General features: G+C 37.1%; 1 protein-coding gene across 3 annotated transcripts in view; it reads right to left on the reverse strand.

Annotated features, from left to right (window-relative positions):
• SIPA1L2 (signal induced proliferation associated 1 like 2) overlaps positions 1-26,445 on the reverse strand; it is a 147,509-nt gene that overhangs the window by 14,197 nt on the left and 106,867 nt on the right. For all 3 annotated transcript variants that reach the window (XM_064445701.1, XM_064445700.1, XM_064445699.1), the window contains exons 11-18: positions 21,833-22,090; positions 18,146-18,229; positions 16,522-16,625; positions 16,016-16,119; positions 12,761-13,149; positions 10,090-10,314; positions 7,338-7,491; positions 4,250-4,469 (exon numbers count right to left, since the gene is read on the reverse strand). In XM_064445701.1, coding sequence (XP_064301771.1) covers positions 4,250-4,469; positions 7,338-7,491; positions 10,090-10,314; positions 12,761-13,149; positions 16,016-16,119; positions 16,522-16,625; positions 18,146-18,229; positions 21,833-22,090 — 1,538 coding nt within the window. The remainder of the gene's footprint in view (positions 1-4,249; positions 4,470-7,337; positions 7,492-10,089; positions 10,315-12,760; positions 13,150-16,015; positions 16,120-16,521; positions 16,626-18,145; positions 18,230-21,832; positions 22,091-26,445) is intronic.

Genomic DNA, 26,445 nt, shown 5'->3' on the forward strand with positions numbered 1-26,445 from the left:
TGTTGCCCACAAGACTGGTTTTGAAGCAGCACAGACTTGCCCCTTATTTCCTTCAAGGAAACAATCTGAGTGTTATATTTCAGTTTTAAAGATTATATTATTTGCCCTACTGCTTTTGCCACAAAAACACTGATCTTGTGGTTTCTGGTCCTTTCAGTTATGTCACTCTCTTCCTACACTTATGAATATTTTTTTTTATTATTATTGATACATGAAAGTATAAAGCATTTTGAAGTCCTTATTTTTACCAAAATCATATTGTCAGTTCAGTTTCCAGCAGAGCTCCTCAAATTGTCATCGGTCCCACATACCTCTGTATTCAAAAAGTAACTAGTTATACAGAAAGAAGAAAGATTCACCTGACAACCTTTTCTACTTCCAAGACAAGTATCCTGCTTCAGTTGGAACTGCTACTTTTGCACAGAGACTGTAGATCATGAAAAAATATCTGCTAAGTACTCATCACTTACTGTGTTCACACTAGATGTCGTTTAACAAGTAGATTATCTCAAAAGACGCTGCAGCTGAAGGAACATATCAAGTCATATGAAGTAATAAATCCCACTGTCTGCTTCCTTTTCTTCCCAGCAATTACCAGTTGTATGTCTATGGTCCTCTTAAACAACAGCTTCTGCCTGGCAAATCCTTCCCTTCTTCAGTATTACCTAGAATTGCCCAAAGTCTCCCTTCAAAGATGCCATCCTGCTACTAGACTTTCTCATGGACACATGCTCACATTACTGTTCGAATAGTGGACATGTGCTCCCAGTAACTATTTTCAGTAACAAAAGGGAAGGGAAAAGTAATCTCACGTTGTGGTATGGCGGATTATTCACTGTGTGAGAGTCTGTAACAGAAAACATACATGCTCCTTTGGTTGTGTGAATTATTTAATCAACAGCCTTTATTTGCTTACTGAAAAACTGATTTCCAAATTGTTCCCATTGTACATCACCAATACAGTGATGCTCTTCCATTTTAATACTGCTTTTGATCAATGAGGTTAGTTTTGGATTGAAGCTACCACCGGTAGTAAGCCAGTTTTAAGACAGACTTCCATCTAACAACATTGTTGCAGATATATCAGCTGCACTTGTGGCAGCCTTCTCCCTATGGCACGTATAGTTTGAGAACTTTCAAGAATTTGTTGGTGTATCGCTGCAAAACATTCCCTTCGTATGATCTCTTCTCTGCAAGAATCCTGCACCTTGCTCCTTTCCTCACGGCACAGGAACGTCATGCCAGTGTATCACTTAAGGCATTTTCCTCTCCCCTTTCTTTCTGTGTTTCGTACTAGGAGTGGACCACAGTGCCTGCAATGCCACTCAGGCTGCCTCCACGAGTCTTTCTGGGTTTCTGGCTTGTGTTAGTACACTAGTTCTGTATCAGCGGTTCTCATTGTTTCCATTCCTTCCCTGCCAGTTCAGCTGCCATGAATTTGCAAGGTGGGGATAGAGTTGTACCTGCAACCACGTGTGGCATGCTAGAACCACTCAGCGTGAACAGCTCTGTCTCAGTTAGGGGATCTTTAATGTCCCTGCTGTAAAATTCCAGAGTTCTCAGCTACATGAATTCTGCTTTCTGGTTTAAATTAAAAATAAGATAAAACGAAATAAATCTTTCTACATTTGTGTACTATGTGCAATCAACAGCACTCGGCTGTCAGAGCTTACATTGCAGGCGTTACTGAGAGCAACTCTTCTTTCACTTCACTTCCTCCAGTGACAAAATAATAAAAAAAGAATCCTATAGCTTCATTTTCTCATCTCCTCCCACAGTCAGCAGCGCACGCAGTTGGAAGTTTCTGTTCCCGTGTCTGCATGGTCGTTTGTCTGATAATTCCAACTTCTCAGTAAACTGAAACCCTTCAGGTTGCCTCTTGCCTTGGTTTAGGTGCTGCCTTGCTTACCTATTAATCACACTCTCTTCCTTGCGAGAGGGATCTCATGAGACTTGGTGCCGCCACAATATTTCACGTACCATGTGCTGGGTGGTAACAGGCAAGAACCCATGTTACCCAGCCAAACCCACCTTATTTCTACTGATCTCTGTAAACATTAAATACCAGTAAAATGAAAATGTTTTAATATCACAAACATATGTATTTTACAAAAGACTATTATTGTGACAGCTAAGAATCCTGATATCTGAAACTACAACGTCAAGCTAAAATTATAAATGAGAAAGAAACCTCTCACATTACCACTGCTATAGAATGTAAATAGCTGCTACGCACTAAGTACAAAAACTTTCCTAACAAGAGCCAAAGTTAGTTTCTTATATGGAGATACTGACTAACCTTATTTTGAAAATGAAGCAGGGCAAGTCATGGTGTGTTTGTTTTCAGGGTGTTAATACAACCAAGAACCAGTTAAATCTTCCTTGAAACAGTCATCATAAAAGATCCTATATTGCTGGCATTGAAAGGCACTTTCATAATACAGCACCAGAAGCAGAAATAGAGGTTGTGTATGAAAAGAGCGTGAACTACCTTGGATATCGACAATCAGTTTCAATTTGACTGATAGGATACTAGCTTCATGTGTTTTCCCAGCTATGTGTATAAATAACTTTCTGTATGTGAGAAGCAGCAAGAATGGAAAAGAAGATGTTTAAGCAGAACTAATACACAAAACACTAAAATTTCACTGCTGAAGGAGCAGTTTACGGCTTGAGTGTACACCACTAATTGCCTTGTGTCAATCTCCAGAATAAAATCACGCTGAAGGTTTGATCCCGTTGCACGTTTACCTTTACAAGAAATGGCTCTAAAAACACAGGCCTAACATAATAGACGAAAAAGGTAGAGTCAGGATGCCTGGTTATGTACATAGCTCCTTCATAGACTACAAAATCTACTGAATTACTCTTCACTCTCTATCAGTAAAAGCAAGGGAACTTTTAGTATTAAATTTAAATATATTGTAAAAAGAATACTACTTTTGGAATGGCAAAGGTCCACCAAGCATGCATTCCCATCTGAAGCAGGAATTCAGCTCTTGTTTGAGATACCACTTTAAAATTAACCAGTGGCTAGTGACTAAAACTCAGTCTCATAGCTGAGACTACTATGATTAGAAAAGTGTTTTGTATATAAGGCTTACTTCTCTGAAAGTCAGCAAGTGACTGCTAGTTCCTCAAGGACATGATGAATGACAGAGCCCTTTTTATTACTGTTGCTTTCAAGTCACCTGTCTGCATTCTCACTGGACGTGTGCCCATGGAAGTCCTTAATGCTTGCAAGAAATCCACCCACAGCTTCCTAACTGTGCACTTCAGCGTCCACAACGGCCCTACTATTTTTTTAAATTGACATCAGCCGTAATACAATATTATGGTACTTAACTAAAAGTGCCTTTGTTTTGTTTTTTTTTTCCTAGATTGGGTGTCTCCTATGGGTCAGCCTAAAATAATTAAGAAGTGAAGAGATTTGGCATAAAAAACCAATTAACTCTTATTAAATATATAAATATAGATATGCAGCCTAAATATATGTATCTGGCTGTGTAGATTTTTGTAATCTGCATAATTTTAAATCAATTTTTTCCACAAAATTACTACCAACTTTATAGTTCATCACTCCATATTGGAGTTATTGCAAGATGAGCATATAATAAAGATCTTGCTTATTAAGATCTCACAAGTAAAGAGACACCTTCATAAAATAGTTTTAATTTAGCACCCCAGACTATTCTTTCTGTCATTAAAAATGAAGTGTTTTACTAACATGTTAGAAAAAAAAGTATCAGCAAATTCGGTTTTGAAATTGGAGATGATGACAACAACTGTTGCATGTTTCCTTTTAAGATGTTATCAAAAGGCTCATCTAAATAGAAGCTGTCCTGTTTAGTTATTATTTTGAACATATTTGTGAATGTTTCAGCAATTGAATGCATACAAAAAAATAAACAAATAAAAATATTAAAATAAAACAGGCCAGCTCGGCCTACTTTCCAGGTCACCCTTGGAAAATAAATGATAACAAGAAATATCTTCAGGCAGATGTTTGTTGCTTATCACTGGTCTCAAAAATTTTTTGGGAACTAAAGGAAATGCTATCTCCAAACGTGATAAACCTGAACTGATCACTGAGGCAAGCATAAGCATATGCTTTTACTAGGATATCTCGAACACTGATTTAACATTTTATAATTTCACCCTAAAAGTAAAATCTAACTTAATATTTGGCGATTTCTTTGAGTTTATTACAAATATTCCAAACTCAGCAATGACAGCAACGATGACTTACTTCTCAGATTTCCCATTCCAGGAGTCAGGCTCATTCTGGGGGGCAGTGTGCTGTGATACGGTGGAGTAGTGCTGAATAAGATATCATTTGGCAAGGCCTGGTCTAGCACTGAACTTCGAGAGCTAGCATATGAAGATCCTCTTCGATTGCTACATATACTCTCATCAGATAGGGTACGGTAAAGGGTCCTCCGTGGAGAAAGGTTTCCATAAAATGAAAACTAAACATCAAAATAGGAAGATATAAGAACACATATTACTGGTTAAAATAACTCACACAATCATATCCCATCATCAGTTCTTGGGAGTATTTTTCTGGGCAGGCACTCTGGAATTCTTGGGCTAATATATGAGATCAGAGATTTGTTCCACCATATCGGATATACCGGGGCCTCAAGAGAGTTACTGAACTGGATTTTCGTACTTCCTCTTGATGTTTTGGAACGTATCACCATCAATTTTTCAGATACTGTAGAGTTCTATTAATTCTGAATTGTTAAATGAAACCTCCATAGCCTTATGACAGCAATGTTTCCCAGAAATATATATAAGGTTACCAACACTGACAACATTTATTCAAGGCTATACATAGAACTGTTTGATTTTAATTTGAAATGACTATGCTTTAATGTTAAACATTCTGAACTGATCTATGGAGCAATATAATTCATTGGATGATAAAAGTGACTTGAGACACTGCACCTCTCCAGATATCAGGAAATAAGCTTAGAGAATAATAGAGTTCAGTGAAAACTGTTTATGCATTTCAAAAAGTTACTTAAACCACAACCCAAATATCTACAGTAAAACAAGAAGTCAATGTATTGTAAAACTGGGTCATTCCACTTCTTAAGTCATTCTTCAGCACTGCAAATCCAGTTATTCTTCACTTTGCTTTTAATGTCAGTCATTGCCTTTAATTATTTTAACTGCTTTGTCCTGCATATAACAATTTAATGTCCTGGCCTGTTTTCTTTGTAATTAATTATGGGTTGCACACTCCCTATGCAGAATGTGTGCTTAAGAGCAGTAGCTTTTTAAAACAGTGAATACAGCATAGAATTAAAGATATCTACGTTGTTGTATTTCTGACAGAACTTGCTCACTGATGAATACACAGAAACACTCAATCATGCCACAAGGCACAGTCTTTACAAAGTACCTTAATACACTTCATAGCGCTAGTTCAGGAAAGCGCCTGTGCTGATGACAATACAGAACATGCTCCCTCGTTAGGATGCTGAACTGCGTCCCAGAGAAAATTGAGGGAGATATTAAGATTCTAATCTAGGAAAGCATCAAAATACTGCACTGGTTCTAGAGATTTGTGTGAAACAGATACGGGCCATGGGAATAAACATAATGCAAAACTTTAACACATATGTAAAATGATCACAACAATAGACGTAAGAAGCATCCCTAAATGAATGGGTAGAGGACATACACAGTATCTTTAAATGAATGGCTACACGGTATCTTTCTACAAGCAGTGGTTAAAGACTATCAAAAGACCCTGAGCCCAATTTGGGACCACATGGGGTAAAGGGTTAAAAGCCTTCATCCTCCAAAGCGAAGGGCCTCCAACCTTCTTTCCTGTGCTCAAGATTCCCAGCAAGTGCCCTGCTGCAATTCTTGGCTTTACTCAAGTCTGCCCAACTGTATCTATATATATATATAAAAATATATAAAATATATATAATATAAAAAAAAATATAAATATATATATTTTTTTTATATATCTGTGAAGGCTGTTCACTAGCTATCCAAACATATTGAATGTTAATTGTTGGAGCTTCCTGGACTTTCCCTTCAGGGTGTGACAAAAAGGAAACATTACCTAGAGGGCTCATTATTCTCTGATATATGAAGGAAGTAAACCCAAACCAAAAATGTGGTTTGAGTCTGTAGAACCTTACATATTCATAATATTCCTTTCTGGCTTCACTGTCAAAGACAACTGACTTGCCTATACCAAGTTTAATACCTTCTATGAAGGCATAATCGAAGACTGGATACTGCTGATCCCTGTGGCTGGGGATCCCCTGCAGGCGAGGGCCTGTGGTCTCCCTCACTTCGTGAGCTTTTGTTTGGGTGTCTTGCGAGGGGAAGGGGACAGCAGTAATTTATCTCAGGATGGCCACACCTCCTCACTCCTTGTTGTTTCTTATTTAGGTAGCCAAAAACATTGGCAGCTCTTGAAGTCATCACAGAAAACCAATTACTGCATCAAGCATAAATCATAAAACCCTCTAGGACATTATTCATGAGAACTCAAACACATACAATGCACATTTAATGTACTGCACGTTAAAAAATATATATGATCTGAATTTTAAATTCAGCTCTGCACTTAAGAGGATTCCCATGTGTTACTGTTGTTCAGACATGATGATTACGCTATTTAGCACACTGTATAAACACAGTGGGTTAAGAGAGTTAATATCAACGTGTGAGAATTACCTCAAGTAATTTAATTGCTTTGTGCTTTATTCCACATAAAGCACAGTATTCAGAATCATAAAATTTACTACTCCCCAAAGTTCTCTATCCACTTTTTGGAAATTTTAACTATTACTGGTTGTCTGCATACTACGAAGATCAGATGTACACTCTGCACTAGCACTGACAGTTATGCCTTTTGAGCAGTTGCCACTGATACCGACACGAAATTGTGATTCAGGCTTCAAACAGAATTGCTGGTACTGAGTATCACAGGGCAGGGGAAGGCGGGCTACTTGTATTCATGTGCCTTCGTATTATATGAGGTGTATAAATTCAGCCACCCAACCTTGAAAATGTTACTTTTAATCTTTGAAATTATAATTCAGTTGTTCAACCTGCATCTGTTTCTGCTCAAGCTAAGCAAAGACACACTTAAATACTGTGTTTCATACATAATCAAACTAGATATCATTTTTGTATTGTGGGAAATGATATTTTGGGTCTTAGGTCAGTATTTACAGCATCCTTATGGAATATACTTACTTGTACAAAATGATATTGCCTTCTCTATAGCAATTTTGGGAATACCAGAAATTAATTTCTAAGGGAACTGGGAGAGATACACAGAGCCGAAGAAAGTAGCTAACCTTTCTTCTCCCCTCCTCCATAGAGAGGCTGTCCGGCAGCATCAACTTCAGGAAATCTTCTTTGGACAAGACTTGCTGGCTTTCAACAATGGCATTCCTCACAGAAGTTTGGAGCGGACTCGAGGCAGACACAGCATCAATATCATCATACACTCTGTTAAGACAATTGGCGTTTTTAGCAAGAGAAGCAATAGTGCTCTTGGATTTGAAAGACTGCATTCATTTTCTGTCACACAAAGTAAAAATTGTTAGAATTATCTCATGGCATAGCATACTCTTATTTAGAAATTTTTTTTGATCATTTTATATTTATTAAACTGTTTGTGGGTCCATCCAAAATGAAATTCTTAAACCACTGAAAAAGGTAAATCCATTTTAGGAATACTAAAGAACGATTTTGAAAAGCATAATGCTTGTTTCTCCTAGCTTGCCTTTCTCTTTTACACACCACACTTCTCTATTGTTAAAGCTGTATTTATAGCAACCCTTCCTATAGTTCATTCCAAAATATTTTAACTTTTCCTTCCTCAGCAAATAAGAAAATCAATATTTTATAGTGTGATATTGTATCCAGCTTCACAATCTGGCAAAATTACTACGGTCATCAACGGCAATGTTTTCAGTGTATCGGTAATCAATTGTCCCACGTGCCAAGAGTGTTTTATTATCAGCAATTTAATAAAGACCTTCAGATAAATAAAGCAACTGTCTTAATTACTGGCACATAAAAAATTATTTACAGTCAACAAAAGACTGTCAAGCTGAATGATTATCTTTCAGCTTCCTTCCAGTGAGAGAGAATTTTAACAGGTTTGCTCTGGAAATGCAGTTGGAGGAACGAGAGATTCCAGGTCACACAGAACGTGCATTTGAAGCCATTGCTACCAAGTGCAGCATAATCAGTGACTGATCTTCAGCAGAGAGGAAACAAGCTTCGCTACGGTAAAGTGTTATTCTCAGCGAAGTATATCCTATAGTGGCACAACATTCAGCAATTGACCTGATTTTCATCATCATTGCTAATCAGAGATGTTATTTTATTGCAATATAATTATCCTCAGAGAGATATTTCCTCTCTGCGATATATAGAAAGCTTGCCTAGAAACAAAGAGGTGAAGCAATGCTCCACACCATGGAAAAATCTGAAAAAAATTCTGATATATGAAATGCAGCCATATTCAATTAATATTTCTTAAATAGAACTAGCTCTTGAAGATATTTTTCTAAACTGCTGTGGTTTCAGTCTAAATACCATAATTCATCATGCAATTTGTTTTAAGGGTTCCATTTAAAATAAAGAGAAAGTGTTTCAGGAGTTCATCAACTTCAAAATGCAAAAACTTCTGAGAACCAGTGTAGTTACCACTTTTTAAATGCAAATACTACTATGACTGAACAATGTAAGCAACTAAAACATTGAGGGGGAAAAAGTGATATCACCAGTACAACACCAAAAAGAAACACAACTAACCAGGACAGGAACGTAGTAACATAATCTAGTCTTGAAAATTAGGAATTTAAGAGCTGAACTTTATGCTTGGTTTCACGGCACTTATATTCTAGCTTATATTTTTAAATATGAATCTTGCCTTAAATATGCACATATATGCAATATGAGATATTAGCTGCAAATAACCCATTCCCATTAAAAAAAGAGTAATCCCACATTAAACATTTGAAAAATCTGGTACTGCATGTCACCTTCTCAATTGATCAAGATATATAGGGCTGACTATGATTTATTGAGAGATAGAACTGAATAGCTTATGCACAAAAAGAAAGCAAGAGGTTGTCTGAGAAGACTGTTTTGAAGGTAACAGGAATTTAAACGTTAGTTTTAAACAGCAGATTCAGACATTACTTATTACTGCTTGCAGCACCAGGAAAGTATCATCTCTATATTTGAGATACTGCATCTTTTCCTTTGAGTGCAAGCCTTTCTCTTCCACCTAAGAAAACACATTTCTCATGAGCTATTCCTGTGTTAAGCTGTACATAGAGCTGTTCGTTAGAACTGCTCTGAATATTTTTGTCTAAGTGCCACTTGCTGGAAAAACATGTAGTCTTATTGAAGCCTGCACATTTTGTAGAGTCTCGTGAAGAGAGGGTCGGATACATCCACACTTAGCCTTTTTCTTGTGGGGTCCTAACCACCAGCTTGTACCTGTTCATTAAAAACAAAGTCAGAAAAAGATACCAAAGAACCCCTAAAATACCCCCAACCGGCACTAGTTTAACTTCTCTACCACAGATCACTGATAAGTTTATGGTCATCTCTCTCACCGGTAATGCATCAGCCAATGTAACAGGCAACAGGGTAGGAAGGTTTCATAGAGAAATGTCAGGAAGTAAGATTTTTCCAACTAACTAAAGTTCCTGGAGATTTCTAGAAAAGGTCTTTAAGACCTTAATAATTATTCCTTCCCAAGTGTTTCCTAGAGATTCAAAAGGGAAATTCCGAATGTCTGAAGTAGCCATACATTTTTGCCTACACACGCTTTCAGAAATTTCTGTCAGCTTGCTTTTTTTTTAACACATGGGGAAAAGATGCAGCTGGATAGAGCAGAGGAGAAAAGTCTCCTGCGGTTAGTCTTTTCTTCTTTTTTGGGTGTACATCTGATACATAAAGGTATAGAAAAACCTCCAAATATTTAAAAGCAAATGGGATTTTTATTTTTTCACCTTTCTATCCCATTTAAAAATTTATTTTCATTACTCTCCTTCCCCCAAGAAAGTTAAACAGAGTTCTTACTCATGGCATTCAGAAACTTCAGATTCTTCCGGTGTAGGACTTCCTTCTGATTTTTTCCATCCAATGACATATTTACTCACTGCTCCTTGTCTGTGGTACGGTTTTGAAACTGACCCAGAAATCTGTTGACCACTATTCTGGGACACTATATAGACTTTGGAGGTATCTAGGGAGCCACTCTTTTTAGAGCAATGTGTTGATGGGCTTCCTGAATGATGTGATCCACTGAAAAAGAAAACACACAAAAGCAAAAATGAAATCTGCTATACAACAGCAGACCAGAAACACTTTGCCTGGTGTGCAGCTATAATTCTTAACGTTAAGTTTTTCTCAAGGTTAAAACCAAGGTAGCTATATTCAACAATTTAAGAAAAACTGGGCATCCAACCTCATTCTGCAGGTTTTAAATAAGATAATATTTTTTGAATAAAGAAATAAAATACCTATAGAAGCCTGGTTTTAGATAATGAGTTCATTGCAATGGGTGGAACAAGCAGTGTATATTTTTAGGATCCAGAAGATGGTCTATGTAAGAGGCAATGCAATACTAAAGGTAATGAAGCTAAGCTGTTTCAGCGACGTAACATGAAGTTATTTGATAATTCACGTGAATAATTTCTATACAACAGGAGAGATAAAACCTTTAACAACAAGAGCTGTGAGACGTAATATTGTGCATGGCTCAAGTCAATATTGTAGTTTGAGACACTGTTTCACAGAGCAGGTTTAATTCCATAAATCTTACTCGGACACTATAGTATTCAGTTTTTTCAGGGGGTTAATCATCTGATGGTGTTACGAGAATCAGGCTGGTATCTTTCAACCTATCAGCATCTTTCCTGTGCATTGCACTTCATCTATTCAGTAAAAAGAATATGATTTTAATAAAGAAATGTTGCATTTATAGATCAATGACTTTCCACCAGTCTGTGGGCTTGTTTCTTAGAGTTTTACACTGTTTAGCTACTGCAGACACGTTTACTATTTAACATTCATAAAATAATTGTGAACAAATACCTCAATAGTCTTAAAATGTCATTGCTACAGATTATGAAGGAATACAAACTCAGTGTCTGACCAGTTGGAAAATATATATAGAATTCAGCAGTAGATATCACACGCTTATACGTTAACTCAACTTTCTTAAGCCTATTTGATCTGTTGCAGCATCACAGCTATAAAATGCAATATTTTTTAATAATGTATACCTGTGGGTGGTGTATAGATGATGCCAGCTTTTAAACCCAACTGCAAAATTATTTGTCACTCCAACATCATTTGAAGGACATTTAAGCAAATTTAAATCCAACACTTGGGTCACATAACATGAGTCTGGCATTTTTCTATAGCAAAATGATTTGGCACACACATTAGAAGGTGATCATTTGAAAACATGCTATTGCCAAAGTGGAACTGGGCAATCCTAATGTGAGTCATCGTCTCAACAATAATTACTACTTTGGAAATGCCTGGGTAAATCACTTAAAATCTATATGCTTTTCTTTTTCTAATTAATCCATAAAATGTTTATTCCGTAGAAGCGAGCAGCGTATTACTTAATGGCTGCCTGGCACTTTAAATATGACAGCTGCCACGCAAGTGCTGAGAGTATGTATTCTAGCTATTAGAAATCTATTTCAGCTCATAATGATGAAGTCCTAGAAGCATAGAGCTTATTTCTATCACTTTAGAAGTCTCAATATATAAAATTAAATCTCAACACACACAAAGCAGAGTAAATCTGGAGCTTCTACATTTTCACAGGGTAATGAAAGCTTAATGTGAAAGCGTTTACCTAGTTTTCACAATAGTCTATACAATAGTGTACACTATCTCCTATGACTTGTGGAAAAAAAAAATCTAAAAGTCAGAGAAATTATACAAGACTAATTCACTTATGTCACACACACACAAATGAGGATACAGGATATTATTTGGTTATTTTCTTGCACTGATTGACATCGAAAACAGAAAAAATCAGAGGGAAAGAAGAACAAACCATTTCCTCCCATCCTTTACAGAGTAAAAACCTTAACACATAGACCAAAGCTTCAACTTCAAAGTCACCATAAAATGGAAATTGGGGGATAAAGGCAACCAGCTGTAAATATGTACTTTCAAAGTTCGCTTTACAACAGATGTACTACGCACACATTCCATTGGTAACAAAAAGAAGAGCTGAAAATCAATCAGAAATTCAGTTCAACAAACAAAACTAAAGCATACATCACAGTAATGTAAATTCGGGGGGATGGTATGTAATGCAGTTTTACTATATGTAAAAATTTTCCATTGCAATTTCTCCGATTTCCCTCAGCATTAACTCCCAGGTAATTTGTTGTACTGTACTAAAAATAAAGTATGTGAAATAAGCTCTAGGTGCAAACTTCACTTTTACTCAGGGATGTTTCCCAACTTTAAAAACCTAAGCAATATACACCAGACAAGGTCACATATATATTCTCCATCAGATCCGGGAGCAGGGCTAGCTATGCTTTTTAGGCAGACTCAGCAAAAATTACCTGAAAAATTGCTCATGTAGGCATTTAAATACAACAAAACCCCCAAATCAGTTAAATGTACTTTCAAAGAAAGGTAAACAGATTAACAACAGAGAAGAAGAGTTCTCTGTAAATTAATCTATAATCCCTAATTTGTAAGAAACACATACCTGGAATGAGAAGAGATTTCGCTTAGGTCTCCCATACTGCCTTCAGCTGTATGACTGGTAGAAATAGCAGAGGCATAGCTATGAACAGCATAGATTTTAGCTGGATCATCATCTGGCCCAGGAGTTTCAGAAGACTCAGTCCATTGCTCAGTACGACAATGTACTCCGGACCTGCTGCCAGCGAGGTGCAAAGGGGCCAGAAGAGGAGCCGGCATGCAGGGAGCTGTATCAATTCCACTGTCAGTAGAAGCTCCCTTTATATATGTTAATCCAAGCAGCTCAGGATCCATCAAATCTCCAGAACCAAAGTGTTTCTCATCACTGTTGCTGGATGTATTACTGGAGAGGGTGTTGCTGCTTGAGTGGCTCGAACAGCTTTTGTCTCCAATCTTAACAACAAGAAAAAAAACAAAAAAGACACCCCCTCAAGTCAAATGGTAAAAACACTTATTTTCGTCTCAATTTGTACCATTCAAAGACCATTTTTTTTCCACAGTATGCTATAATATAACTGGAAAGTATGAAAAGAGCTAATTGTACCACCAGTTTCTACGAAATGAATTGCACAACTGGCTAGACACATTAAAGGTTGGTATCACTGCACATAAAAAGGTTCTAGTTTCATCTTCTATGGCAAATCTTAAGATCATAATTGAATTTTCTGATTATAGGAAGTGCTTAACATCCACAAAATTGCATTTCTGATCAGTTAAAATAAGCATTTGTTAAAGCTAGAAGCACTGGTTATTATTAAACAAGGTCTACTGCAAATCTGAAAACCACCGAAGACTGAACTACCCTTGGCTTTTTCTTAGTGTGGGTGAAATATGCAGCTTATTGGATCAAATCCAATTGGATGTGTGGCTAGTTAAATTGAAGCCAATTGCCATGTATGTGTACCAGATGAAAGTAACTTTAGTCGCAGGGTCCTAAGCTAAGCATGGCTATTGAAGTGGAATAATTCTGTCAGGCATTTGTATCAATAAAGTTGGGGGGGGGGGGTTGTTGTTGTGGGTTTGGTTTGGTTTTGTTTTGTTTTATAAAGAGATTTTAAAGAGAGTTGGATTAACTTGTCTGTGTGGCAGAGTAGCCAGAAGAAGGGCAGATGGGCTTCTGTTAGGTAGAATGTAAGCAGGAGGGGTGACTAACTTTTTTACAAGATCCCTCTCCTAGCAGATGCATCTAAACATAGCTGTTGCTCACACATTAAAGAAGTTAGACAAGGCAGCCTTGCCCAAAAGGATACTTCTATCCCATATGGAAATTAACAGGCCTCAAAATTTGAGAAAATTATTTTAGAAAAAAAAGGGAGGGGTTAAATTTGCATTCATTCTAACATTTACAAGGTGGCTGTCACCTTAAAAACAATGGAACAGTTGATAAAAATACAATGAGCAGTTTCTCCAAGGAGGGGGACTTGGAGAAAGGTGTCTGGAGAACAGGCATGTCACTTCTTACTGAAAAGGCAAAATGGAACCAAAGGGAAAAGAAACAAGGCAGGGGGGAGCTCAAAGTCATAAAGTTAACCTCCGAAGATGTACTGCACGTGTGAACCTTCCTGCACGTTGCTGAACACACATGCTTAGGCACCTTCCTGACCCTGCAAGCAGCAGACAATCTGAACAACGGCTATTGATAAAGACATCTTGAACTCCTCAAAGTTCCCTACAGCCACAGCTTAGGATCATTTTATGCATTTCCTTGTACCAAGAGAAATTATTGTATGAAAGCTCAGCATGGCCCTAATTGTTACAAGTTGTTAAAGATTGTGACATGGAGCAAGATTTAAAGGAAAAAAACAAAAACCAAACCCAAACAAAATCCCAAACCAAAACCAAAACAATCCAAACTAAAACAAAAAAAAACCCACCACCCCAAAAAAGATGAAACAGCAGGATATGATAATTATTCCAGGAGAACAAAGAAAACTTGAAGAAAGCCAATGAAATTCCCCCAAGATAAAAACTGGTAAAAGGACAGCACAGATGTTTTTTTCTAGTGGTTAAATATTTTACAGAGTTCTTGTACATTTGCTGTAGCCCTCAGTGAGAATTTCACTGGCTGGCAGAGTCTCCTGTGGCAAATTGAGCTGGACAAAAAGGGGATGCTCAGGAGAACATTAAAAGGTCCTTTACAAGGTGATGAGCCTTTTTTTTTTTTTTCATTTTACAGCATCTAAGAAAACAGCCTCATTTTATCAGTATTATCTTTATAATAAAGCTGGTTCTCACTTGGTACAATACAGTTCTTTTGCAGCTGCGCTGTGCATATGCATATGCAGGCAAACACAAACATGAGCCCATTATGAAATCTTCTGTTCAGATCCCCACTATCCTCAAAGCACCAGAGCTACCATTAGCATAACACTGACTGAAGTTAAGGACACTATTCATTCCACTTTGGTATGGTTGCTCTGTTTGATACTGATTGTTACATATACTGATTCTAGCTTCCTGCCAATTTCAGCTTAAGGTAAAAGCAAGCGGTTTTGTCTTCATGTGCATCGTTCTACAGCGTGATTCTCTTCACAATAGTACTTTTTTTGAGAAGTGTCAATCTAGATTCTCAGAAGGTATCAATGTACATAAGATGAGAAACCGGCCTCACATTCTTACCAATATAAGTCTACAAATAGTGTACAGATTCCTACTACATTTAGCAGGTTTTTCCATGTAACAAACACACACACATAAAAAGACCGTGTATAACATTAAAGTACTTTCCATCACTAAGTCATTGAGGATTTTGCCTTTACTGAAGACAAGCCACTAAACTAGGTAGACTAGAAATGTTCAGCATTCCCAACATACAAAACTACATTTTTATAGTGCTTATTGATAAATATACTATGTGGGTACTTCACACAACACCACAAGGGGTATGGTGAATACAGGTTGTGTTGGGGTTTTTGTTTGTTTTTTTTAAAGGATATGAATACTTCACAGGTTAAGCAAGCCAGCATAAATGAAGCTGTAAATACACAGCTGAGTGTAGACTTTACTGGTTTTATCTCCTCAATGCCCCAGACCCAACCCCATTTGTAGTTCTTAGTTTATAAACACAGGTTAAGCATACTCAATTTACCCCACATCTAGGCGAGCATACAATTTGCCTCCCAAAACACACAGTGGTCTTCATAAATTATTAAAATGTATTTTTAAGATGTATTTCTTTAAGTCCAGGGTGGGGGGGTTTGATTTTGTTTTCGTTTTTTTTTTTTATTATTTGTGAATGGCATCCAAGTAAAAGACTTACATGTGACAGTTTGTTTGGCGACTCCTTGCCACTGCCTTCTTTCTGTAAAGCCCGGTCTTTGTAGGAGCTCAGGACTTTGGTCGATGGTGCATGCCACTTGGTTTCTGCCATAAATAATTGTGTTTTAATTTCTGAATGCTAAAAAGATGAGTATACTGTACAAAGAAAAAAGGCACATGGCTTCGCATCAGGTTTCAAACCTGCACTCTTTGGAATCAGAGACGTGTGCCTCTGCAGAATTTCCTAAGATCTAGTTTTTCAATGATAATTAAAGTCCAACCTGCTTTTCATCATTCATGAGGCTTTCTGAAGTTCAGAAGTAGTTTGTTCCAAGTATTATCTAAATAACGCACACCATACTCTGTTAGACCGTCTGTAAACAGTCCGCGCTTTCAAAGCCATATTACACCCTCTTTGTGTAACCTCCGCATCAGAAGGTGGCTGCACTTCAACAGGCACTGCATTGCAAAGAACATTTATTTTTAAGATACAGTGATTTTTATTACCGGAATGTCTAGTTCCTTCCAAAGTTTCCTCTCGTTCTCTGCCTCCTTCACACTCCAGTGAGCCAGAACCTTGGTGGTGTTCATGGAGCAGAGGGGACTGGCACCTTTCAACGTAAGCAGAAAACCTGTTTGGGCTTTTTTTCCTAGAAAACTAGTTACATGATGAACAACAAAACTTTTTGCTCTTCAAAGCAAATATTTTATAAGCAATCTGTTTAAACAATTATCATCCCACTTCCCCCCCCTGCCCCAGCAAGCATCGTAGGACTTCCAAACACTGCATGGAAATATTTACATGGAATTTTTTCAAACAGCGCACTGTTATATCTTAAGTGTGAGCAGGCCGAGACGACACTGAAGTTTAAGAAATGCATTCTTGGGGCTATATACACACAAAGGTTTTTGCAATGGAGAACTACAGTAATGTATGCTTAATCTCTTTATGAACTAAGCCTCACAGAAAGCAACTCTGTCGTTTGCTGGTTTTCACACTCAGAACGCGTAAGCAAGTACCAGGTCCATTGCTTTGTATTGCATTGCAAAAGTTAAATTATTTCACAAAGCAACGCGCTAAAGGCAAGGCTGTTGTTAGAAATAACTGTGCTGGGAAAATGACAAGATGCATTTTCATGTGTTTACTGTCAAAAAAAACCCCCAACCTATAGTTTTGTTTGAATTATTAGCATCTATTTAGCTGCCAGAGATTTCAGTGTGTGTTCTGAAATTTCTTGAGGACTCTCCAAGATATTGAATATGTATCTGCTACATGGACTATCTTATCTGCAGTCATGCCAAAACAATATTAAGCTTAGGGACAAGGAGTCAAGCTGATGTTTACAATATCCACATTTTTTTCTGAAAAGTAGCTTCTGAAAGCCAAGTGGCAAGTCTGGAATGCTCTTATATTATGCTATGTAGATACTGCCATAGCTCAACATTCTCTAACAGGAGTGTTTTTGGCAGCTGTATTTACACCACAAAGTGATAAAAGTAATTTAGAACAGATGTCTCATATAATATTCTTATAACATGGACAGTATATTGGGGTGGTCTTTTATACACAGACAGCTAACTTCTGAAACTTCAGCACCAAGGGATTAACAGGGATGTGAAAGAGCTATCTGTATACCGAAAGAGCCTTTTAGGGAAAAGCGACTTCTGAAAGAGTGCTACTTTTTGAGGAGAGATGCTAGGGAATGGATGCCTCTGGAACAAGTGCAGTAGGAAAAAAAAACCTTTGAAGACAATAATGGTAATTTTTTAAAATCAAATACCCTTCCACTGAAGCAAAAGGAGGAGAAATTATTATTTTATTCCAGTTCTGAGTTACTAGTTGTTTTCTGGCCTGTTTCTGGGAAAGCAAACCTAGGAACTGTTTGTTATTTACCTGAATTGTAAAATAGCAATTTGGTCATAAAGAGTTAAAGCAGTACAGCTTTAAAGCTGTATTGGCATACATGTTAATTTTATCAGTAAACCTGTATATCTTAGAATATACTAACAGATTTTGCAAGTAAATCTAAGATATAGAACAGCCGCATAAATTTTGCTTCAGAAAGAAGATGTATGGGAGCTACAGCAAGATTTAAAAAAAAAAAAAAGAAAAAAGGAAAAACATCAATACCCGTCATATCCCACTTGCTGTCTCCACTGGCTGCTCCCGCTGGGGCCTGGGTCACTGGAGGAGGACTGGTTGCTCGGAGAACTTCTGTAATGTTGACTAGAGTCATTAAGAGTGCACTGAGGTATTTGTGGGGTTTCAGATTTGAACTGGGCTGTGCTTCTTTTATAACACATATCAATTTTTACAAGCAGATGCAGTTTGAACACTTAATTATATTCATTTTGGGAATTTACAGTTTTATCTTAGTTTCATAGAACTGAATCAAGCATTTTTAAAGTAAAATATTTATTTCATCACTAATAAAGTAATTCCAACTGAATATATAAAAAAGACACAAAAAGAGAAAGACTATGTGCCAAATCCTATTTTCCTTACATCTATCTTTACTTCTGAACACGTGGGATTACTCAGGAGTCAGAGCAGCTGGACTAGGTCTCTAAGTTTACATGTGGGAAACTCTCATAATGGATCAGAAATGATTGCTAGTCACTTTGCATGTATTCCAATTTTCTACATAGTAATTTAGTAGAGGTAATACTAATAAGTTTTTTTTATTTCATTAATTCTTTGACATAGAAGAGCAATAAGAAAACATTTTCCTGAATATTATTTCCTGAGTATTATTTTATACTTATTATTTAAACTTTTGAGCCTCATGTCTCTAATGACTCTTCTTGGATTTCCAGCCAGCTGAAATGCAATATTCAAATTTGGTTTTGATCACACTATTATCCTTCATTTCTGTGCATATTAGTCCATAACCAAAATACAATTTCCCTCAGTGACACCACCTTGAATTCTCTGGGTTTTTTTTGTGTGTGTGATTTTTTTTTTTGTTTGTGGGTTTTTGTTGTTGTTTTTGTTTGGTTTGGTTTTTTTAAAAGCCTATATGTTGAAATGAATGTATGTCCACAGGGAAGAGGTGAAAAGAGGTAGTTCTGGATTTATGCACAACGCTTTCCCAAGGACAGGACATTCAATAAGCAACTTTAAAATTTTCAAGCTGAACCGTAAAGACATTCACTATTATGTTTTATCTAACAGCCAAACACAAATACAATCAGTAAATAGTGCAGTGCCTGATTTTTCATCATGCGTGTCTCTGGTAAGTCTTGGCAGGACTGAGCCTCTCTCAACCAAGTGAAATAGTCTATAGGCTACTGTTGAATTCAGTTGCGTGCTCTTGCTTCTTACCACCAAGAACTCTGCGTTTCTTGCACAGCTTAAAGGCACCAGCATTAAGGAATGGGTAAGTTACGATCCCTTGCGGTTCCAGCCTCCAGACTGATGTTTAGGACACTGTCCTGAAAACTAGGACACCGGTTTGTACTATGCCAGGCTGAAGAATGTCTAGACCCCAAGCCTCCCATTTGCAGGACAAGTATCTAGCCATTAGCCTGCTAAACAAAAGGTGGCCACAAAAGGAGAACCACAGAAATCCAGCCAGTGAACGCCTCATACAGTTCCTTCACAGAAGAGTTTCAGCTGCCTGCTCTCAGGAATGGATTCCAGACTCCAGGTGAAAGTTCAGGCACACTCGCCTACAAGTGTGTACTCAGGACTCAAGTACACAGAGACTTCTTGGTGTTAAGAGACTGAAGATTGAGCCTGACTAAAGCTTCACTCTTGGGCACTGGCTATAAAAGCAGCTGTCACAGAATTAGGCATTTTGTAGAAACAGGAGTAGAGCTCACGGATATCCTTGTATTTCTTAGTGACTAATTAGAGAAAACTCCTTGGTCAACACAAACATTTGGATTGCTTTCTCAAAGAACTTAACGCTCCTCAGGAACTGTACCAGGAGCGTAGGTGTTCAGCTCCCAGCTTCTAATCTCACACCAGGGACTAGGCATCTGTTACGTGTCACAGTAGTTGAACTGTTGCTGCTTACATCTTTTACTATATCTAACCCATGTTTCTGTTGCTGCTTCTTCTTTTTCTCGCTAAAAAGAACTATTTTATCACTGACTTCAATGTTAGCTCATTTTCAGATCAGTTGCTATGACTTCCTTTTTTTATCAACCTGCTTCTCCCTGCCTGCACTCTTCAATTTGTCTAAACTGATATTGGGTCTCTGACCCTCCAAAATATCTTTATCATTTTCCTAGCCAGAGTATACATTTTCAGCCTTGCAAGACTACTTATAAGTACTAATCAACCTTACTTCAAACTCTTTTAAGGCCATCTTTCTGCCAAGCCATCAGCTATGCCTCTTCCCATCTGGAAAGACCTTGCCAATTAGGTAACTTTCTTTTCATGTTTCAAGACCCACATGTCACAGTTCATTTTCCTCTCTTTTCATTATTTATACTCTGTACCATGTCATCCCCAGAATAGCGCTTCTGCATTGCACTTAAGTGATACAGGAATTTCTTCATGAAAGGGGTAGCCTCCATCTTAGCATTTTTTTACATGCTTCACTGAGCGTTAGAAGTGCAATGTATGTTTGTAAAGTTTGGAAATGAGTAGTATGTCAAAGGTTTCATTTTTTTTCTCTGTATAGGCGTACAGTATGCTTAATAAAGCTCCATAAATCGCGAAGTACTTCCAGACATCTATCATTGTCTCCTTATGCTGGATGTTACCGAGAATTTTGGTAACAAGACATTAGGAAAAGCTTAAGTCCTATAATGGTATATACATGCTTATGGAAACGGACCTTTCCTTTTTTCAGGGGGCGAGGAGCAGGGCATGGGGAAGAATACAAATGATCAAATGGTCGTAACTGGGAGCCTGCCTTCCACAGATCATGATATAGACATATTTCACATATGTACTACTATAACCTATATATATTTCAAACAATGTAAAAAGTCACTAATTCTTTTCTAGTAAGGTAGACAGTGTAGCAATAGTGCTATTTCATGATTTCATCCAGAATTTTTAAAGCTACTTAAGACTAGTATTGTAGATTTTCATATCAATTAGATATTTTCAACATGCAGTATTTTTTCCCTTGGAAATTAGAACTACATCACCCCATGGAAAAAGGGCATAAGCACAAACAATTGCAAACAGTAAAGGACAGAGTTCTGCTCCTGAATAATTCCTAAATAATTCAAAGGTCAAATGTATTTACAAATTTTTAACTTTAAAGAATACATTTTCAGCTTATGAAGAATTATGATTAAATTAGAAAGGAGCTAACATTTAAGGATACCATCCCATCATTTACGAGGTGTTATATATTCAAATCACAAGCCTCTGCTTTGTTTAATTAAAAGCCAAGCAAAGCATAAGGACTGGTATGAGTTACAGAACCCTTTGAAACTATGCCAATATCTTGGTAATGAGATTAAATAATTCATCTTTAAAGGGATGAATTGATTTTATTTACGCTTATTATTTGTTTAAATAGGATCTCAAAAGGTGGGGGACAGGACATTGTTTAGATCAAAAAAGTGACGAGGCAGTTTCCCACTTTATCGATTTGGGCTGAAAGGGAAAGGTTAGCGATAGGATCCTCAGTACAGTCCACTTTCACCACAAATAACAGGAGTCACTTGTTTCAAGTAGAGGGAACTGGGCTCAGTGAATGCTCTTCCATACAACCTCAGAATTAAAATTACTGTCAAAACGCAACAAAATAAGGTTTAAAAAATAAGCATACCAAAGTTGTAGAAAGCAGAGATATCTAAAGAAAGGCACATTAGGAAAGCAACAGGCATTAAACGGAGAGTAGCGTACCTTGCACCATCCGGCAGTTTTCTATCAAAGGAAGTGCTGCGAGGAATGGCTGTCTGAGCCTGCTGGAGAAGCTGCTGGCACTGCAGTCTGTCAGATGTTCCTAGGATTGGAGAGGCACGAGAGAGAGGCTGCCCAGCGGGAGTCGGCACCCGATGCCAAGTGGTATTCCTTCTGAAAGGGGTTTTATACTCACATGGGGTGCCTTCGCTGTCAAGTTTGTATTCCACCATGGGTATACGACAAAGTTCTGAACAACCCCTGTGGGACAAATAAATACGCTGATCAGTCTCACTGGAGGGAACAGAAATCTTCCGTTCTACAGGCAGAAGTATATGCATATTTTTCTTCCAGATACCTAAAGGTGCTCATATAGCACTGTACAGCCCTTGGAATGCTTCAAACCCATCATGCCAACGAGGCAGGAAACATTTCAAAACAAAGGATTTGCTCTCATGTGCTCAAAGGTTTTTGAACTTTCTCCTTGCCCTTCAAAAAGGAGAAAATATTAAGCTTTTATAAATTAATCTGCAGCTTGAATTTTACACATTAAACACTAGTAGAAGCAAAGCATTCAGAAGTCAGTAAACATCAAGTGCTTCTAAAACAGCTTTAGTTTCTTTAAATTTCATAACCACAAATAATTTCTTAATGTAAAAATTTACATACACAAAATTACAAAACATGTTTGCTGCTTTGCAACAAACTAAATGTTTCTAGTGGTGTTGAGAACATTCCTTTATAATCCTGCCTTGTCACCACTGAATTACAGAACACACACACAGAGATGCAAATGATTAAGTGGCATCTAAATATTTTTCTATTTGTTTTCAAAGTGGACTTTCTACTGCCTCCTTTCCTGGAGATTTCTATGCCTGGGTGAGACACGGGAGGTGGAAGGAAGAGGCAAATCAGAAACAGTCCAGCTTACAACCTCTGCTTAAGCTTACATTGTGATTAAATACTAGCAGCACTCCCAGAAAGTGTAAAATCAGGTAAAAGTAGTGACAGTGTTCCCCAAGAGATCAGTCTGCCAGTGGGGTATTTGCTGTAGGCTCAGGCTGGACTTGAATTAAGGGTCACTGTTTCAGAAATCTGTTAATAGAAGCTTCACACTGACTTTAACTCAGCACTGATTATCATTGCAGATATGTTATATCCTGACATACCACCTCCATTATTTGTCTGAGAGGCAGTGGGTACTAAATTAACATCTATGAGGAAAATACCCTAAATAATTCTAATGCAACAAATAAACTTTAAGGAGGAAACAGTGAAGATTTTTTTCTCTCTCTCACCTACAATTCTGCTCTATCCTCTGAGCTGAGTCTTGATCAAGCTTTGCTTTTGTGAAAACTCAACATTCACCATTTCCTACTAAATTAAAATCACCTAGAGAAAGTTTAAGAGTGTACGTAAAGTGTTTACAGTCTTAATCCAGAAAATGTTTTGGCACAAATGACTTAGCATAAATGTGCGGTTCACATGAATTGTATAGATTCTTATATATTAAATCACTGAACCAAACACCAAAAGAACATTTTCATTGTCAGTGTTCTGGTATGAAGATTATATATAAAAAAAGATATTATAAAATTTTTAACTATGTTATACAGTGTTGTGGAAGAGAAGACGTGTGTCCAGCTGTAGCAGTTACGTAGCAGATACTCTGTATGTGCCTGGTCTGATCCAGCCAAACATTCCAGGCTGCTGAATTTTGTGGTACTAAACAAGCAACTGTTTATCCTGTAGCATTAAATCTCAGACCCTGTTGGCACTCAAACCTGTGAAAAGGGTAAATAAAGAACTATAAAATACAGATAAAGCTTTGAGAGTGGAGATTAGCAGCCAAGGTAGGGCAGAAGACATCGTGATGAAGATGAGCTGAAGGGGGGTCACTAGAATACTCCAAAACAGAACTCAGAATTCCTCTTTTGAGGTTATTCTGTGATCAGAAATACCCGTTAAGCTCTCAAGTAATATTTGACGTGAGTAAACTCTGCCAAAAACACACAGCTGGACATGCTGGAACTTCTTATACTTATTTATGCTTTTAAAATCTAAAGGATCATGCTAAAACTGCACATCAAAAGACGACTAATGTTGCAAGCTTAAGAACTCAGAAGGTAAGAAATTTCAAAATCAGTTTTGTTGCACACGTAACCTTAACCTGTCCTCTTTCTGTCAGTGGAGTAAAAATCACATACTTTCTCTTTGGCTTTTAGCAAAGAACTCTTTACCTCATTCCATACATATAAGAGAGCTTTCATTGAAGAGACACTATTCAATATGTAACTACCATTATGTTTTAATGTGTGTCAGATATTCAGTTGCATTTTTCTGCACTGATTTGTGATAAGAAATTATTTGATGGCTGCATGCTTCCACTGGGTATAAAACTAGTTTCTTCCCAGCTCCTCTTATCTCACAGCATCAGAGAATTTCACATGAATGATCTTCTGGTTGTAGCTTCCCTACGGAGGTAAGACCACCCTAGGAATCTCCTCCCACAGACAAGGAATGGAACTACAGAGGAACCAATGTTATAAAGTTATCAATTTATTTCAGAAGGTCAGTTTGATGGATCTATAGCTTTCCCCCTGCCTCAAAAATACCACATTTATTCAGACCACCACTTCAAACTACTTCAGTTCATTTATCTATTTTTTAAAATTGTCCCACTCTTTTGAAAACCACAAAACACGTGTTGGGCTCTTAGAATGACAAACACTGTGGAAAGGCCGAGTTAAGCAAATTGCATAGAATTGCACAAATATTTCTACAGCAGAAGCATACATAGAGTACATTTCTCCAGAGCAATATTCAATTGCTTATATCCAAGACCATTCTTCTTTTTGTGAAGTTCCCTGCCTCGTTCATTGCCTGCAAGGAACGACACCAAGGTGTAAGGGACAATAGCATCTAGCAACGTAACCTTGGTTCATTTCCAAAGCAGGTCCATGTTATAGGAACATAGAAAGTTCTTAAAGGAAAAAATAGCCTGAGACAGATTATTCAATTAAAGACTTTCATAAAGCTCTATATACAAAATAAACAGAACAAAGAAAGGCCAGATGACATTGCAAGGTTAAAATTAGTTTAGTGCACTGCCTAGTTTTTCGTGCGGCCATACACGCAGTTTGTTATTATTTGACTAGGAAGTTGAACAATTACGTAGGCTACAATGTCCACCATCCTTCCGCTGATTTCTTAGTCTTGTTCCATTCCCTTCTTCATTCCTATAGCCTTTAACTGTTAGAAGCAAACCACCCCCTCCCCCACTTTAAATATTAGGATATTGATTTCACAGTTTGTCTTGGTAATTGAGAAAGTTATAGCATGTAATTCTCACTGTATCCCTTATTAGATAGCCCCCATAAAGTACTTTAAGTGCTGTGATAATAGCCATGGGTTTTGAAGGCAAAAGGTGTTGCTACTACTATTTAGTTTGACTCAGCTTGCTAACTGAGTAACTAAGGCATGATATAAGAATAGCCAACAACAAAGTTTCCTGCAAAGAATAAGAATTTAAAATTTTGTAAAATTTTGTGTTGCTTTACATCACTAAAATGTATTCATCTAATAGATGAAAAAATGATTCAGGGCATTGCTCCAGAAAAAAAAAAAAAAAAAGGCTTAGAAAACAACCCTATTTCAAATCACTATATAAATCTAACAACATTACTTTTAAATTCAAAACAGAGGCCCAACATGACTGTTGTAACTGCCCCCCAAGAAATGTCCATGGTTAAAATGGAACACCTTTATATGGCTTCCTTTGTCACATAGACTTTTTAATTTTACCTTAGAAGTGCCAAACCAATCAGTTCAAAATCTACATGAAAAACTGTTTCATTGCTTCACAAGCGCTGCCTAAAGGATAGATACTGCAGAATCCTGAGATATGTAGCATCATAACTGTAGCTACCTCCAATATCAGAAACAAAGACAGTCAATTAATCATGTGCAATCCAATAAGGGTCCCCACCCCCCACCATGGATCAAACTGCAAATTATCTTGAATGGAAAAAAACCCCAAATTAAATGCAATTTCATATTAAATATTTAACTGGACCATTATCTAACTTCTATCTATAATATAGTTTCTTATTCCACTGCATAAAGAATATACATTGGCACAAGATAGGTTTTAATCCACTTTAATTTTAATGTTTTAATTTTTTAAAAATTGACTTAAAAGACTATGTAAAGACAAATCTATATTTTATCTTAAAAAGATATTTAAGCAAGTATAGGATATCAAACATCTTTCCCAATCATATTCAATATGACATCTTGAAGAACAGGCTTACACTATCAAGCAAGTGTGACCAAGTCTTAACCACACATCAGAAAAGACAGCACTTCCTGTCCTTCACTATAGCTTGGTATTCATTAAATCAATCCTTCAACACAAATCACAGACTCCTACTAATATCTTTGGTTCAAGAGCCGTATTATCTTATAAAAATTTTGGTTAAATAAACCTACTCTGCAATTACACAGAGCATGAGTCTATGATGCAGCTAGCAGGTCACGACTGCATATTAAAATTTAAGAGCCCACCATAAAAATATGCAATATTCAAATGCGACTGCAAGGAGCATTATGTTCTG

Source organism: Phalacrocorax carbo, chromosome 3 (assembly GCF_963921805.1).
Source record: "Phalacrocorax carbo chromosome 3, bPhaCar2.1, whole genome shotgun sequence".
NCBI classification, from domain to species: Eukaryota; Metazoa; Chordata; class Aves; order Suliformes; family Phalacrocoracidae; genus Phalacrocorax; species Phalacrocorax carbo.